Raw genomic sequence first — 17,538 nt, 5'->3', positions numbered from 1 at the left:
ATCCTGGCAAAACGCAGAACCTACGTATATATAGCCTGCTTCCCTCACTTGGTGATAGATGAGGAGTAAATGATGTCTTTATCTGGATAGATATTTTTTCAGCCCCCGGGGGAAGGAGTCACACAGATCATGTTTACAATCATGCACTTTGACTATTTCCTAACAGGAGCATCCCCATTTGGTAGGCTAGTGATGTGTTACTTGGGAGGGGGGGGGAGAATCAGGATATTTTAAATACTGTGATCTTTTAAAGAAATTATCTTTATTTTTGAGTGTTCATCTGGATTGACATGCCAATGAATATTTAGGTCACATTTTGAGCAAAACTCACAAGTTTTTTTTCAAACTTTACATGTGTACACAAGATGACACAGTTGTATGGGCTCTTAAAAGAACAAAGCATGAGGATACAGTGAGATACAAGCTCATAACCCAATGGAAGTCAGTGAGCATGTCTGACTCAACACAAAAGGTCACAAAATTGTGTTTTAGAGGAAGGACTGTCAGAAGACAGGTTTGCAGATTGCTCCAAGGCCCTTTGTGGGAAGCTGTAAGCAGTAAGGGGGAGAGGGAGAAATAGCTAGTTTTTATTTAACCTAACAGAGAACTATGGGTTGGCAGGGTTTCACGTATCAAGTCTGACTGTTTATTCAATGACTGCAAAAAAGGGTAGGTTCTGATTATCATGCCTGACAGTAATGCAGTAATGTATGTATTCATGTTCTCTCTCTCTCTCTCTCTCTCTCTCTCTCTCTCTCTCTCTCTCTCTCTCTCTCTCTCTCTCTGAGATCTTGACTTTGGCTGGCTAAAACATAGTTCTTTGAGTTCTTCATTAAACATGAGCTAGGTGGGCTAGCAGATTAAGACTGGAAAGTTATAGTGGTACATGGATCAAGAGTCATGTCTCCACTACTAATTGGACAACTTGTATTAAATTATTCCAAGAGAGCCATTAGCAGGCAAAAAGAAGAGTTTTCACAGTTATTATTTATTTTAGTTTTTGCCAACAAATGTGGAGCTCAAGAAGTTCTAGACAGTAGAAAAAGGAAGGTGCATCTATGTGTCATTTATGTCATTCTAGACAGTAGAGAAAGGAAGGTGCATCTAAGTGTCATTTATGTGTCATTAATGAGTCATGTCCCACTTCTGATTTTCATTATGCTTCTGTCTTAACCATTGGATATTTGGTAGTTTGTTTGTTAACCCCACTTTAAGACTAACTTGCAACATGAAAACATTTCCCCTCTAAACCTGGAACTACTAAGAATGCCCCATCCTAATTAAATCACAATATAATTATAACTTAAGCAAACTCTAGTTCCTCAACTCAAGGTAGAGATTTCGTGGACTAAAAACAATGTTTTCTTTACTATTTCCGTTTTGTCATCCTGAGCAATTGATTTCCTTGATTTGATCTCATATGCATAAAGCCAGGCTACTACAGCCCCCAAAAGGGAGGGTTTGAAGCAGGAATCTATCTGCTGTATCCATCCTTCTTGCTTGAGGCCGTGCTTAAGCTCCGAGTTTCAGAAACCATAGCAACTAAGAAACACGTCACTCAGAGCATCAGAATAGCATAGCAGCTAAGAAACATGAGTCAGTTCATAGCTGCTGCAGAAAACAACAGTTAGTGTTAAGTTTGCACAGCCTACCTTCTTACCCCCATCAGGAATTTCAACATATCATCCACCCATTTCATAAGCTCGTCACACCTTTAGCGCTGCCACTCTGACAATCTTGCCTACTTCAATGAAAATATAATCAACTTTCCAATTCCCTCCAAAACCTTAAGTCTGCAAGCCCCAATCTCTCTGTAAGGACACAATCCAGGCCAGTCAAGCTTTTAACATTTCACTTGTATTATTAGGAGAAACCGGAAGACCCACATCAGTTGCAATTAGAGAGCTAGCTGTCTCCATCAGCTTGAGAAGGCGGCTTGATCATGGCAGAAATACTCCGTCTCCCACTACACGTTAGGTAGAGAGGAAGGGGCACTGGCAGTTCCCATCTAAATTAGTTATGCTACAACTTACAAAGAAAAGGTTCAACACAGAGTCTGTCTGTGTAAGAATGCCGGAACACACTAGATTTTACAGCCAAGTGTCTACAGAAGAACAGCAACAAGATCCCAAGCTGACTCTGCTGGTTACAGCCTAATCAACCACAAAGTCTCTTATAAAACTGAAGCAGCTTCTTTACTTAAATAATGTTAAATTCAGCTAAGTAGTTGGGTGGTTGTTCACATGAAGCTATAGGAAAAAAAAAAGAAATCTCCAGTTACTATCAACACCAAAGAAATGCACACCAATCAACCATGGACCAAAGGGACTTTGGTATTGTAGCCATAGCAGACAACTGTGTGGCGTGGGAGCAGGGAGTTCCTGATGGTTAGATGGCAGGGTCATACAAGGCTTTTGAGACCTGCTCTGTCTCCTGGGAGGTTGATGCACCCCGTGTTCCATAACAGAAGTCACATAAACACAAGCTTATCGGCCGGCTTGTTAAAACAGTGTGCAATATTACTGCACTGGAAAATGACTTCCATCTTGCTGAGAGGGTGTCATTATTCTGAGGAAACCATACTTGGTGCCATAGACTAAAAACTATGGTCTCAAGAGGAATGCATGAGAAGTCCCCACCCCCCCAAAAAAAGTTCTCTCCAAGACGACAATCAGTTTTGACTTGTGACCTTAGCAGGAAAGCAGAAAGATGGCCATTGGGGACAGGCAGTTCAGAAAGATATCTGTAAAGATTTAGGCTGGGCAACTTTGGGAAGAGGGAAGATGTTTAAAGTTAAGGCCTTTGTCTGCGAACAACAGTATATTAATAAACTCTATACCATATTTACAAATGCATTCTCTTGTATTAAAACTAATAGTATTCTGTTCACAGTGCCATTGTTTATACAGGTAGCAATCCCATAATACTCGTGTATTTTGGCATGGGAATCAGTAGCGTTTGGTATTTACAGAAAATGTACATGTGAATATAAACAGGTCACTGAATCCGTAAAAGACAGAGTGGCTAGCGGTGCAAAGGAATGAACTGTACAGCACCTTCCACCAGATGGGAGGGGGGAGACATGGTTTCATAAATCACCAAGATGCCAATTCTCTGACTAAAAGTGGCATAGAGTCAATAGCAAAACAATGAACCCCCTTTTCAGGTTTGGGTACACTGAGTAATCTTAGTCCAAAGTTTTAGACCCATTGTCTGGTGCATGAAATATAAAAGTTAAAAAGATTCATTATTATTTTATAATAATAATTATTATTAAAATAGAAGGTACTTTCTCTCTCTCTCGTGTTTGTGCTCTGGCACTTAAGACCAATCTTGCAGTTCCAAGTATGCTGGTGTTGTCATGCAGGTCAGCAGTCAGACGATGAACCCTAAAATGCTCTGGACTTAGGAGCCACTGCCAGTCAGTGTGACCAAGGGCCGGCCAGAGGGGGACCCGGCAGAAGCACCTCTTTCTTACTCCTGGTCTTTTCCGTTGGGGCAGTTGTCCCGAGCTCCGGGGACAGGATGAAGCCGCTCCTTTCGGCAGCTAATGCTGAGTTGACGATGGCTTCTGTACACTTGGATCAACGAAGGGAGGCGGCAATGGCAGGCGGGTGGCACTCGAAGCCCAGGGTGGTGGGTTTGTGGTGAGGGCCGTCGGATGGCCTTGCTCCTGCAGACCGGGCTGTCTTAGGGCGTGGCGCCTTCCGTCTGCTCCAGGGTCTCAGACGTGGGGGCCGCGGAGTCCTGGCCGCTGCCCCTGCGTCTGTGCTGCTTGGACAGCAGGCTCTTCCACTGGGCTTTGTTGTGCGCGAGGTGGCTTAGCATGTTCTCCGACAGGGTGCTGTTCCCGGTGAACCGGGCCCATTCCCGGAAGAGCGGCTCCACGATGTAAGTCATGAAACCTGCAACACGCAAGGCCACAGGCGAGGTTATCACAAGGGGATCCGGCCTTCACAAACATGACTGAGACCCCAAGTGCACGCGGCCAGGGACAGGTGGGCAAACAAGATAGGGTCACTCCCCTTTGTTTGGTGGCTCCCACTTAAACGCTTCGTACTTCAGCCTCCACATTTGGGAAAAGGAACTAAATACTAAACAGGCCCGCTGCATTTTTGTGGCAAATGGCTTATCACAAGTTAAGCGGTTAAAGCTCCCGATAATGAACATTAGCTGGAGAGAGGGAGGGAGGAAGGGAGGGAGGGAAGGAGAGAGGGAAGGAGGGAGAGAGAGACAAAAAAGAAAAAAAAAAGCGTGTGGAACCAGGGAAGGCAGGTGGAGAGGGGGAGAAAACAAAAATGGAAGCAACACCAGGAATGTGTGGTGTTTTGTTTTTAATTAATTTTTTTTTTAAACAAGGTCTTGCTATGTAGCTTAGGCTTGCCTCTTGCCTTTACCTCTTGGATGCTGAGATTATAGGCATATGCCAGCACACCCAGCTCTAAACACGCACGGATAACACAGATTAAAAAAAAAAAAAAAACAGTGCTAGCTAGGATTGAAGGACTGAACCTAGTACTTGGCACATGCCCAACCCGTTGATAGAGATTTTTATCTGCAAAAAGAAATTCTGCTTTAGTGACTGCAGACGACTGTTTGATGTTAGACTTCCTAGTTTCTCCAAACCCCCTTCCTGACAGGGTTTCATTATGCAGCCTTGGCTGGTCTTGAACTCATCTTGACCCTCCTGTCTCAACCCCCAGAGTGCTGAGGATACGGGATTCTACACTGACGTCCAGATAAAGTATTTGTTCTTTTAATCATCAAACACTCATTGTGGTCTAATCCTGTCTCATTGTTAATGTATTTTCCACATTAAACATGATCTCTCAAACAGATAACATTTTGTATAGTGTGGAGTATCTGGAATTATCATAAACTTGGATTTATTTAGGCTTCTTTGTACTTCCTTGAAATGGAAGCATGAGGAAACAGAATTTTTTTGTGAGTGTGTGTAATAATTTTTCCAGCAACTAACCCTCTATATTTACAAGCAAACGAACTATAAGACGGTCTGATGATTTTGTTGGACAAACGGCAGACATCTGGCCTGTGGCAATTCTAGGGTGATGGGGGAAGGAGGCAGCAATGCAAAATGTTATTGTGCATTTCGGAGTTATCTTATGGGAAAGATGTCTTAAACTGCGTGCTGTCTCATTGAGATGACCCAAACCCACTAAAGACTCTTGGGCCAGTGGTTTTATGTCTGATTACATCATCCTAATTAGGCGATTAGAGAGTCAGCATTGAAGCTTTCCACTGGTACTTGCTTCTCTTGAATTTAGATATTTGACATTTTTTAAAAAAATGAAAAAATGATAGTCTTCTAAAATTCAAAGTGTGAATTTTAGAAAGTGCCACTCCTAGGTAGAACAGTTACAGATCCAACATTAAAAGAATTTCAACTCCTTCCTCCCTGATGTTACCCTTCACAGGAAACCAGCACAAACCAGAGGCAATTCCAGGGTAATGTTGTCCTTCTGGTGTGGTGGGAAGGGAAGGGAGCCATGGTGGCTCTATAGGGACACAGGTCGAAGGAAACCCGTTTCCTTTTTGTCTTCCTATAGATCTCTGGTGGGATCTATAGGATTGTGTGGGGATGTTACTTCCTTTTGGGCGAGTATGAACTACTCTACAGAAAATAAGCCCTAACTAAGACTCAGGAATATCTCATTTTGAGTTGGAATAGGAAAGAGAGAGATAGAGATTGCTCTAGACACACTTTCACCACTGAGCATCTTTTAGGGAGATGGAACAAAGGAACGGGATAGTGGATGTCTTAGCCAGAACTAATGGTATATGAAAAAGTGTCGTGGAAACCCATTGGTTAGCAGTCTAATTTCAAAATACAACTTTAAAAAAGGGAGAGTTTGAATGGAATTTCTCTGAATTGGTGGGCACTGCCTCTCTCAGAAGACATGGGTTGTTAGATGAAAATTGCAGTGGAAGGCCTGGAATACCGTCCTATGACCCAGAGGTCTCTGGAACCCTGTGGGTTATTGCCGTTGCTCATGGTTACCCACTACAACTACATGGAAGCCTCTATTGCTAAAGATACACGATTTGGATGTGAGATTCAGAGAAACCTCAAACTAACCGGGAAACTTCTTCCTTGATGGCTAGCTTTTAGTGCGCCCGAAGGTATTATGCAGGCTGCTTTGGAGAAATGAGATTGATGTTTTTACCCAGTGCCGGACCCTCCTTGCTGTGATGACCTGCTACACAAGATGTGCCTTCCAGCACACCAGTGGCATGCAAACTATGAGTTAGCTAACTGCTTTCTGATTGGATTTGAGGCCTGTTCCACAGAAAGAATTTCTTGTTTGGTATTGCAATCCTAATCAAAAGCTCATGGCTACAGAGGTCATGGGCCCTAGGGTAGAACTTATTGTTTTGCTAATGTTCATACTGTCAAATTGTCTTCTGAATATTTGTGTTCATATTGGTAGGTCTGGGCTGTTCTAGACCTTGGTGAGAGAAGCTTCCTTCTGCAGTAGACAGCAGTCAGTGGAGAAAGGCATAGTCAAAGTGCTAAGACCAAGAGACCGAGTCCTCAACAGTAAATGAGAAAGACATCTATATTAGCCCATTCTCTCACCCCAGGGCGCAGGGAGGATTGTGGGATAGGACACAAAAAGAATGTAAAAATCAGGATAGGGGAGGTGCTGGGAGATGCCATCTTCTGGACATGACATGGCTACCACAAACCATGAACTCAGCAGCCATGGATACCCACACAAGATCTATACAAAGTCAAGCCGGGTGAAATCTGTGCAGAGATGGGTAGGTGATCTTTAGGCCATACTCATATGAGTTGCGTTTGGCAGTGGATAGTTGCTGGGACAGGGAGAATAATTTTTTATTAAGGATAGAAGCACTGGTAGGTTTCCCAGGCTTCAGTGAATGGTTCCACAGCCATGCACATATGGGCAGCACTAACTGGTCATAAAATAATAAAAGATATGAAGTTGGTATGTGTGTGATGGAGGGGAGATAAGGGGCAGGTATGATCGTATTTCATTGCATACATGTATGGGATTTTCAAAAATAAAGGAAAATAAAAGGTTATAATAGGCTTCTTCTCTATTGATCAACACAGTAGCCATACACAACAAGAAGAAGATGAGAAATGGACACTTAAGTCTGGGGGATTCTGAAGACAGGAAATAGCTACATATTATAGGATGCCATGGAAGAAGGGGGATGTGGGTGTGAACTAGAGCTCGCAGCATCTGTTAGCTCCTTTATCTGTTTAGCTTTTTCCCAATTTAGCCTGGCTTACCTTGTCACACTTCCTGACCTGGACCTGTAAGAGCTGGCAGATGTGTAGCAGGGAAAGATTTATGAACTGAGTGTTGCTTTATAATCGTCTTCCCTTTCTCTTTATTGTTGTTATTCTCATGTAGTAGTCATGGGAGTTCCCCTTTCATTCAATACTCATTCCATTTTCGAGGCAGTATCTATGGTAACCATGTATTACTAGTCTTTAAACCAGGGCACATGATGACACAGAATACATGTGTTCTCATGACAACAACAGGACAGAACTCTGAAATCAGCCCTGTCTTCCAGATCTAGGCTGTATACTTAACAGTGTAAAGGTTTTTATTTGGGAAATGTGTGACTCAAAGTGTCACTCAAAACAGTAACCCGACAAGAGTCTTTCTACCCTGAGTTTAATATAGGGAGTCTCAGAATTAGGAACTATACCTATAAACCTCATAACTAAAGCAAAAAGCAGGACTGGACTCAAGGAAGCTGAAGCTGCCTCTCTGTTATTGGTTTCTGAGTTGCTCCCTACTTCCTTTTTTTTCTCTCTCTCTCTCCCTCCCTCCCTCCCTTCCTTCTCTCCCCCTCTCTCCATGATTGTCAGCAGGACATTCTAACAGGCTCTCATTTTCAGCTAATCTTTGCAGATGTCCCTCTCCTTCCCAATGCCAAGGCACTGAGTTTGAGACTCGCAACCCTATGGCTTGCTTGGAGTCTGTGGGAACAGGTGCAAAGCTGGGAACAGCTAGATGCCAAACATGGAGTTTTGTTTGGTTTCAATGGAAGCACTTCCAGGAGAAGTAAGGCTAACTTTACATAGAGATGGAATTAGTGGTTTAAGATGTAGAGCAAAAAAATTCCTTCACTCAAGTGAGGAAGTAAAATTTTGCCATTTGATTTCCATGAAGATCTTATGTGTAATGTGCTTAGATAAAGTAATAACCCTTCTGGATGCATTGAAAACATACTTAACAGTTTACCACGATTGACCCTTGAAAGAAGGTATGGTTTTATGAGAACATGACTGAAATAGGTTTTAAAGTAGAGAGAGGAGAAACACTGACATGTGGCCACAAGGGGACAGCAGGACTCTAGGATCTTAGGTCTAGGGAACAGGCCCTTGGAAGTAATTGTTGTGGATAAAGAGTAGGGACCTACATTGACATTGAAAGGATGCTAAGGCACTTAACTTACTTGGGAAGGGTACTCTGAAGAGATTGTAAATGGCTAATTAATTTGACTTAGAGTCTATTGTTTGTATATGTGGTGTGTTTTCGTGTGCACTTGGCTGCATATATGCATGTATGTGTACACTATGTGTGCACACAGTTAGAATCCAGAAGTCAATGATGGGTGTCTTTGCCAGTTGCTCTCTCCTTTATTACTATTATTTATCTTTGGTATGTGCATGTGTGTACATGTGTTTTGCATGTATGTGCATGTGTGCATGTATTTGTGTTTGTGTGGATGCATGTGTGTGCATTAATGTATGCATGTGTGCATGTGTTTTGCATGCGTGTGTGTTTACTTGTGTGTGCATGTGTACACATGTATGCATGCATATGTGAGCATATGTGCATGTTATGTGTGTACATATATGTATATTTTGTGCATTTGTGCATGTGGAAGCCAGAGGTAGATTGAGTGTTTTTCAAAGATTGTCCTCCACCTTTATTTTTTAAAAATAATTATTTTAAAAAAATTTAAAAATGTATGTTTTATTTTAATTTACATGTATGTATGTGTGTCTGTGTTTGGGTATTAGCACGTGAATGCATGTGCCCACAGAGGTAATTGTGGGGCCACTGGACACAGGTGCTAACGACCAAACTCAGGTCCACTGCAAGAACTGTCACATGCTCTTCACTCCTGAGCCATTTATCCAGCCTCCACTTTTGAGACAGGGTCTTCAACACAACCTGAAGCTTATTAATTCAGCTGGGAAGGCTGGCCAATGAGCTTCAGGGATCATTTTGTCTTTGACACTCCTCATTCCTGGCTTCTGTGTCTGGTTCTTATGTAGGTTCTGGGGATCTAAGCTTAGGTCTTCATGCTTGTGTACCTGTGAGGCAGGCACATGACTGACTGAGTCATCTCCCCACCCACTGCTCTGTATCTTTTGAGATGGTCTCTTAGTGAATCTGGAGTTTGCCTGGCAAACACTTTACAAACCAAGACATTGCTCCAGCCCATGGCTCCTGTTCTTTTTGTACTGCTCAGGATGGATCCAGAGCCTTGCTCATTGTCTGCAAGCACGGTCCTTCTGGGCTACCTTCTGAGCTTTTTAGACTGGGCCTTACTATGCAGCTCAGTCTGGCTTTGAATTTGCTATTAGTCTATACTGGATTTGAATTTGTGATCTTAATGGCTTGGATTCTAGGTGTGTACTACAGGGCCGCTCTTGATTCTTATTCTAGCCTAAATCATAAGGTTAATACTGTAACTTAATATTAAGGTAGTTAAGAGTCTATAACAAACCCACACCTTAATTGTTTTAATTTCTCAATTGAGAATTATCTAAAAGATCAGTCATGATTAAAGTCTTTGCTTGGCCCAGGCATTTAGATCTCTGGAAGGTTGTGTTGTTGCTGTTATCATCATCATCATCATCATCATCGTTTTGTGATTCCTGTAGATGTGCCAAGCTATTCATTTTAGATAAACACAGATTTCAACTCACCAATTTGTATGCTAGGGATTGAATCTTTCTGTTGATTACAAAGAGGACTGATTTCCAGTTCAAATTTCTGTTCAAGGTCACCTAAGGAGAAAGAAGAAACACATGGCAATTCAGAGTTCATAGAATGTGCATCAACAGTTTTAATGACCCTGTTGGAGAAAATTATTCTTGGGGTTACTGTTTCTTCCCCTGGAATCACCATGAACCCTTTAGGACCACTGGCTCTTAGAGCGTGTCTAAGAGAGTAAAAACAACAGGGCATCAATGATCATTGACAGTGGCTCATTTGAGTAGGTGTACTCTGAAAGCAGGACAAACTTAAAAAAAATCACATCTATTTACTCTGTGTGTGTGTGTGTGTGTGTGTGTGTGTGTCTGTCTGTCTGACTGACTGTCTCTCTCTCCCTCTGTCTGTCTGTCTCTGTCTCTATATCTGTGTGTATGTGTCTGCATGTCTCTGTGTGTCTGTTTCTGTCTCTCTCTCTGTCTCTGTGTGTGTGTGTGTGTGTGTGTGTGTCTGTGTGTGTGCTTGATGCTTGAGTAGAGGAGGTAGGGCACAACCATTAGGAGGAGACTCTCTCCTTTCACCATGTCAAGTCTGGGAATCGAACTTGCTTTGTCAGGCTTGGTGGCAGGTGCTTTTGCCATTTTCATTGACGGAAATGCTTTTGGCCCACTCTGTTCTGGGAACTCCTTAAATGTGTCCAACACACTAGGAACTAAAATTTTCATTTTTTTACATGATAATTAATTAAAAATTAGCTAACCACATGGACCTCAGAGATATCATATTAGAAACTGGAGGACCACACATGTCCTTCAAAACCCAGATCAATCCCCATTGTCTGCAGTGAACCTTCCATGACAGGTCTCTATCATTACATGTCTTCCTGTGAGACTGGTTTATTCTTTCTCTTTCTCAACAGACAAGTGTGAAACACTTGTATTCTTCAGGAGTTCTACTGGTCCATGTAGAAAGCAGTAAAAGAAAAGCAAACAGTCTCTTTTCTCTGGAATGTTGCTGATTAGCATTTGGGAGGTAGACAGTGTAAGCCAGCTGTATTCCTTTGTGGTGATTGTAACATCCTCTGTGTGGAATTATTTACATAAAAACAAGTTTTACTCAGGGTTGCACAAAGTTAGAGGTGGACACTCAATAAAACTTTTTGAAAAACTAGGCGAATTGCGATCTCAATCCATATTCACAATTGTAGAGAAATTCTTTCTTAAATTCTTGAGGGCCAGAGAGTAGGGAGACTCTCTGTCCTGAGGATCTGACATTTTCCTAATTCATAGGCTACCATTTTCTTCTCCCCTGTGTCTGAAACCTGAATTTAAAGGATTTTTCTTTGTTTAAAATAATGTGTTTGTCCTAGCTGTGCCTAGTGGCCCATGCTCACAACCCCCACATTCTAGAACCTGAGGTAAGAGGACTGTGATTTTGAGATCAGCCTCTGTTATATATCGTGGCCCCATCTCCCAACAACAGCAACAAAAGCAATAGTGACAACAGCAGCAAAAGAGACAATTATCTAGAGCTGTTGGTAGAAGCCTGACTGCCAGGGGCAGGGTGAGATGAGTTGGCATGAGTCCAGATCCCTAAGTGAAATCTGGAATCAGATCAATCAAGACGATGGAAGTCATTCCTACAAAGTTAGAAGGTAATTTGGACGAGCAGAGTCTAGACTTCTACCAGACGGCAAGGCTATTAGCTGGAAAAGGGCAGGTCTGTTCCTCAGTTCCTTTGTCTGCCAGGAGACATGGAGTGTGTGTGAAAGGTCCTCTGGGGTGATTACAGTGGCAAACATTCTAGGTCTTTCTGTACTATTGTGCTGCATACATACATCTGAGAAACATTATAGGTCACCTTATTGCTCGGTGCTGTTAGTTCCTCTTAGTTAACAGCTATGATTCAGAACTCCATGTCTGCCCAAGTGATATGATCCTTGCCCCAAGTTGCTTAGAGTCTAAATAAAGTGTCAGATGAGCAAATTAAAGGTTTAGATGTCAACTGACACCAACCACAACACATGATTGAATTAAAAGCAAGTGGGGCAGAGAAGAACCTTGATGTTCAACACTGTGGTCCTAGCCTTCTCTCCCACTGCTACTTCAATAGTTTATATATCACACAGTGATGTAAGTACCCACCCTGCACACTCTAAAAACTCTCTGCTCTCCAGCTTCATTGTGCTTCCTTTTGTTCTGACCTCAGTGGAGATTTTACGTCTTGGTCAACTAGAACTGAGTTTTTAACGTCTAATGACTCATGCTGTAGGCACGTGAAATTCCAGAGCCATAGGAGTTACACGAGCATTTTAATTCCTAGAGTGTGACCGTGAGCAGAGCCTTCTGGCTCCATGTGTACTCAACCATTGTCCTTTGTCTTCTGTCTTTGGAACCATCACTGTGTCGTCGACACATCTTTCAGTGGACATTGTCCCAAAAGGCTCACTGTTGCTGTTTGATCTCCCCACAGAGCTGGTTTGTGGCACACTTTAAGCTGTATTTGTCCTTGGCCTCTTAAACCTGATCCTGTCACTAGCATGAGGGCACTGCTGATGCCTGAACAAACATCCCAAATGTTGAAACTCAGCCTGAAAAAACAAGGCTGTGTTCAAAGGCCTCCATCCCACCCAAAGTCGAGATTCTCCTTACTAATTAACAGCCTGCCTTCTAAAGGCCAGCAGTATTTGACAAATTATGCCCTACCTTAGGGCCATTTGTCTTTTCACAGAAGAATCCACATTTGTTATTGTTGAAACTATATTAAATTGTTTAACTCAATTCTTGGCTAACTTTGACCTGTTTCATTGGGAACTTTAAGAACCCGAAAAGAAGGTATACAAGAAGGTTCTAAATCCTGTCAGAATGGAAGACATTGGCCTCCAAACAGTGCTTAGCATTTGGGCTGTGTTCAGTTCATTAAAAGGAAGGTGAGGGCAAAAATCAAGCTGTCCATCATACATACATACATACATACATACATACATACATACACACACATATACATGTATATGTTCATGTATGTATATTGCTGTGTGTACCTTGCTTTCATTCATTGTATCATGTCTTGTTATTACCTGTTTACATAGTCAGTCAGTGATATTTATTTAAAATTTTCTTTTCCATGAAAGGGTTGGATGGCTCACAAGATAGTTTAAAAAAAGGTTAAGGATAATCAGAGTTAACGAAAGAACAAATGTCATGACAGATTAGGCATTCCTGTTTTATTAGGATAATTGCCCAAAAGGAGAAGGGGAAAGAAAGCCTTGACTGTGGGATCTACTAACCTTGCCTGTAGAATTCTTCACAGACCCTTTCACTCCACTGCTTGCTCATCTCCCAGATCCGACAAGGATTGCAAATGTCAGCACATTTCAGAGCGATCTGCCAAGGGACAGGGCAGGGAGAGAGAATCAGGAGGTGTCTTTTCAGTTGCAAGTGTACCCCAAGTCAGAGGGGCTGCTAGGTCTGCCTGTCTGTCTCACTGTACCAAGCCCATATTTATAGGGAGCCTCCCTGACATGCCTCCCCAGGAAACAGCTGTTATTCACAACTGCACAAAACCCTTCATTCAGAGCTCCCACTTTCTAACAGCGAGGGGAGACGAGCCGCCATCTGAGGACACAGAGCTTCCTGGAGAAGACTTCGGGTGGGCAGGCCAATGAAAGCCCCGGTCTGGTTCATTTGTCCTTCCACCCCTCTGAGGCAGGTTGCCTCGGGGATCTGGCCAGACTCAAGTACAATCATTTGAAAGTCACTCTTACTTTGACAGTCTCCATACATCTCCTAAATGGTGTTTGCATTTACATGTCTGTGTTACTGTAAGTAAACTCTGACTGCTAGCCAAGGTACTAAGTCATAATAAACCCAGGAGTGTTGTGTTTGCTTGTCTAAGTCCGGGCTCCTTGGGTTGCCTGCCATACATGGCCCTAGATCTGAGGTGTCTGTCAGGTTTTGCCAGCTGTGATGATCCTAGGAGAGTTATTTTGAATTCCCAGACAAGTAGGTTCTCCTGACTAACGACTAGTAACAACTAACAACTAGCTGTCAGGAGACCTGCCCACTAGCAATGTTCAATGCTGTGACACAGTTCCTTATATCGGCGTGGACAGGAGCGTGGGACCTGGGAGAGCCTCGGATGACACTAAGGTATAAACCCATTTGTCTCCTTTGGTTAGTGGGGGCACCAGGTCACATGTTGGCATAGGTAAGGCGCAGATGTCCTTTTAAGGATTTTAAAGATTCCTTTGAGTTAACAAGACTTTTTTTTTGCCATGCAGGGTCAAATGTTTCAGTTACAAGTTGGTCTGAGTTACTTACGTCAACATATGGCTCATCTTTGAGTACTTGGGTACTGATCTTTAAGTACTTAGGTTATAGATACTGGTTTAGAAAGAAGTGGGGAGTATAGCTCTACAGCTGAAAATAGGGTACTTCATGGTATGGATGGAATACTCTGTGTAGCTACAATGTGAAGGCTTGGAACAAAATGACTAGGGTTCAGTCTCTGGGTAAAGTTGGTCTGTCTAGGTAACCTCAGCGTCCACATCTATACAAAGGTGCAGTGGTTTGAATGAGCATGGCCCCCATGGGCTCATATAATGGAACTGCTTGGGAAGGATTAGGAGGTGTGGCTTTGTTGGAGGAGGTATGCCACTATGGATGGGCTTTGAGGTTTCAAAAGTCCAGGCCATTCCCATTTAGCTCTCTTTGTCTCTCTTTGCCTTGCTACTGTTTCCTCAACATGTAAGCTCTCAGCTATTGCTCCAGCACCATCCCTGTGCATGTTACCAGGCTCCCTACCACAATTTTATGGAATCACCCTCTGAAAAAAGAATCAAACCTCTAATGGAATGTTTTCTTCTTTAAATGTACTTGGTCATTGGTATCTCCTTACAGCAATAGAAAATTAACTAAGACAAAGGTTTCTACACTTACTGAGACATACAACATTCCATCGTAGTTATTTTGTGATGAGGCAACTACCAAACAAAGAAAAATAAGATTTTCCACTTTTTGAAGCCTTGATTTTGCTTGTTTGGAAAGCACCTAACAGCTGCATATCTTTCCAAGCTTTTAATAAAGTAGGTCACTACTCTAGTTTTACCATGCATTATAGCGTCTTTTCAAATGTGCTAAAATCATTGTGCATCCCTAAGTCTTGTCACTTGGCCAGGCTGATGGGTTTTGTTGCTTACCTGAAGCATAAAGTGTCTGTCCTGTACATTCTCCAGTCTCAAGTCTTTATTATGGAGGTGAGCTTTTAGGCGAGTGAGAAACTCATTCTGTCTGTTGATGTCTGTGGCTAAGATCAGGGATCCCAGCTGCTGTTCAATATCCTGCCTGCATCCACAAGAACAAAAGAGAAACACACACTCACAAAGCAAATCCCACTCAGGATGATCGATTCTCTCACCATCATGTGGCTTGCCATTTTAGCCTTTAATTTTTTTTTTAATCACTCAGTACCCTGTCCCTCACAGCCTGAGAGCAAGTCTTCTGTCCTTGGACAGCAGTGTGACACAGCTGCACAGAGAGACTGAAACCTCAGGTGAATGAAGTTGTGTTCATTACACATTCCCATGTTTGCCTTGGGGGGGGTACGTGGATTTGAAAGAGTAAAAGTAAAGCATGCTTTAAGGGGGACATAAAAAGACTTGGAAAAATCATAGGATTTTGGGTTGTGCCTTTTGAGAGTTTAAAGTAGCTCAAACAATAAGATGGTCACGGAGAAAGAAAAGGTGGCCGCAACAGTCTTAATGTTCTATTTCTTACTATGTGTATGTGTGTGCATGTGTCTCTGTCTGTGTGTCATCACCACATGCACGACAGGACCCACAGTGGCTAAAGAGGGCTTTGGATTCCCTGGAGCTGAAGTCACAGGTGTTTGTGAGCTGCTTGATGTGGGTGCTGGGACCTGAACTCCTGCCCTCTGGATGAACAGGAAGTGCTGTTAAACAATGAGTCATCCTTCCAGCCCACTGGTCATAATTTGGAAGACAACAGTGCTGACGGTGCTATGGAATGGAATGAGTAACAACACAAAATAGACAGGCCTGAAAGAGACAGTAGAATTTAAAGGCAAAACCAGGTCATTAAGACACCATTGTAAGCCAACAGGCAAGAGACACATGCGTGTTCAGGCGAAACAGAAGAAATGGGACATTTCACAAAACAGTGCAGGTGACAGCTTTGTTTCTCATGGTGAAGTGAATCAGAAGGGGGGGCTGATCAGTGACTGTTTAAAGTTCACCTTTAGTAATGGGATGTGCTGAAGCAGGGTGCATTGAGAATGACTGTGCCATTTAATGAGTCAAGATAACTTTGTCATCACCACTCAGTCAAAGAACGTTGCCAGTGTCCTGGGAGATCCCACTGCCTCGACCACGCCCTCCTTCTCCAGCAAGTATGCTGCAACCACCCTCTTGCTCTTTATTTTATTGTGTTTTGTCTACTTGCAATAATTTTGCCACCATATGTGTTTAATAAAATGCTTTAATTTTAGCCACTTTCAAACTTTGTTTTATAGTATATATTATATACATTATATTAGATATGGTATATAGTATAATATACTGTATTGTAATATATAGTATGTAATGTATGTAGTATATACAACTTGCCTCTACCCTTATGTGGTAGGCTTTGTACTATTTATTTTTAACCATATTATTATCCTTTGAGAATTTCATACATGTGTACAATGTGTTTTCACCAAATCCTCCCCTAGTCCTTACCCTTCAGCTCTTCCCAGGTCCCTTCACCTGACCTACCTTCCTCTCAATTTCATGCCCCCTTTTTTGGTTAACTTGAGTCCAGTTGGCGCTGCCAGTTCGTACATGGGTGTAGGGTCATTGAATAGAGCATGGTGCCTCTGTTGTTGTTATTTTGAGACAGGGTTTCATATAGTCCAGGTAAGGCCTAACTTACTATTTAGTGAGGCTGACCTTGATCTTATGGTACTCCTGCCTCCACCTCCCAAATGCTGAAATTTCAATAGTATGTCACTATGTCTGGCTCATGCCCTGTCTTTTAGGCTTGAAATTATGTTTGAGATTCATCTGTGTTGACATGTAGGCCCTAGTACATAATTTCATTATTATGTTATATCCTGTTATAATAATGTACTCTGATTTATCTATTTTTCTATTTTTGAAGGTCAATTAAGTTGCTTCCAGTTTTTAAAATATTTATTTATTAATATACACAGTATTTTGCCTGCATGTATGTCTGCAGGCCAGAAGAGGACACAAGATCTCATTACAGATGATTGTGAGACACCATGTTGTTGCTGGGAATTGAACTCAGGACCTCTGGAAAAGCAGTCAATGCTCTTAACCTCTGAGCCATCTCTCCAGCCCCCTGCTTCTAGTTTTTAACTACTATAAAAATGCTCAATAAACATGCTTCTGTATTTTCAGTTACACAGGTACAGAAGATTATCTTGGGTGCATAACCAGGAATGAAATGGCTGGATCATGGTGTATGTTCATCTCTGATTTACAAGTCATACATTAATACAGTGTGTCTAGGGAGAAACTGAGAAATTAGTGTAAAAATCATTTGATGGTGGAAATGAGGTG

General features: G+C 42.3%; 1 protein-coding gene across 2 annotated transcripts in view; it reads right to left on the bottom strand.

Moving 5' to 3' along the window:
- Window positions 1-243: 243 nt before the first annotated feature.
- Pde7b (phosphodiesterase 7B) overlaps window positions 244-17,538 on the bottom strand; it is a 307,639-nt gene continuing 290,344 nt past the window's right edge. For both annotated transcript variants that reach the window (XM_040758205.1, XM_005065832.4), the window contains 4 exons: window positions 15,154-15,298; window positions 13,243-13,339; window positions 9,950-10,030; window positions 244-3,905 (listed from right to left, as the gene is read on the bottom strand). In XM_040758205.1, coding sequence (XP_040614139.1) covers window positions 3,691-3,905; window positions 9,950-10,030; window positions 13,243-13,339; window positions 15,154-15,298 — 538 coding nt within the window. In that variant the 3' untranslated portion in view covers window positions 244-3,690. The remainder of the gene's footprint in view (window positions 3,906-9,949; window positions 10,031-13,242; window positions 13,340-15,153; window positions 15,299-17,538) is intronic.

Source organism: Mesocricetus auratus, unplaced genomic scaffold (assembly GCF_017639785.1).
Source record: "Mesocricetus auratus isolate SY011 unplaced genomic scaffold, BCM_Maur_2.0 Super-Scaffold_100018, whole genome shotgun sequence".
NCBI lineage: Eukaryota > Metazoa > Chordata > Mammalia > Rodentia > Cricetidae > Mesocricetus > Mesocricetus auratus.
This window is presented reverse-complemented; position numbering and strand designations above follow the sequence as displayed.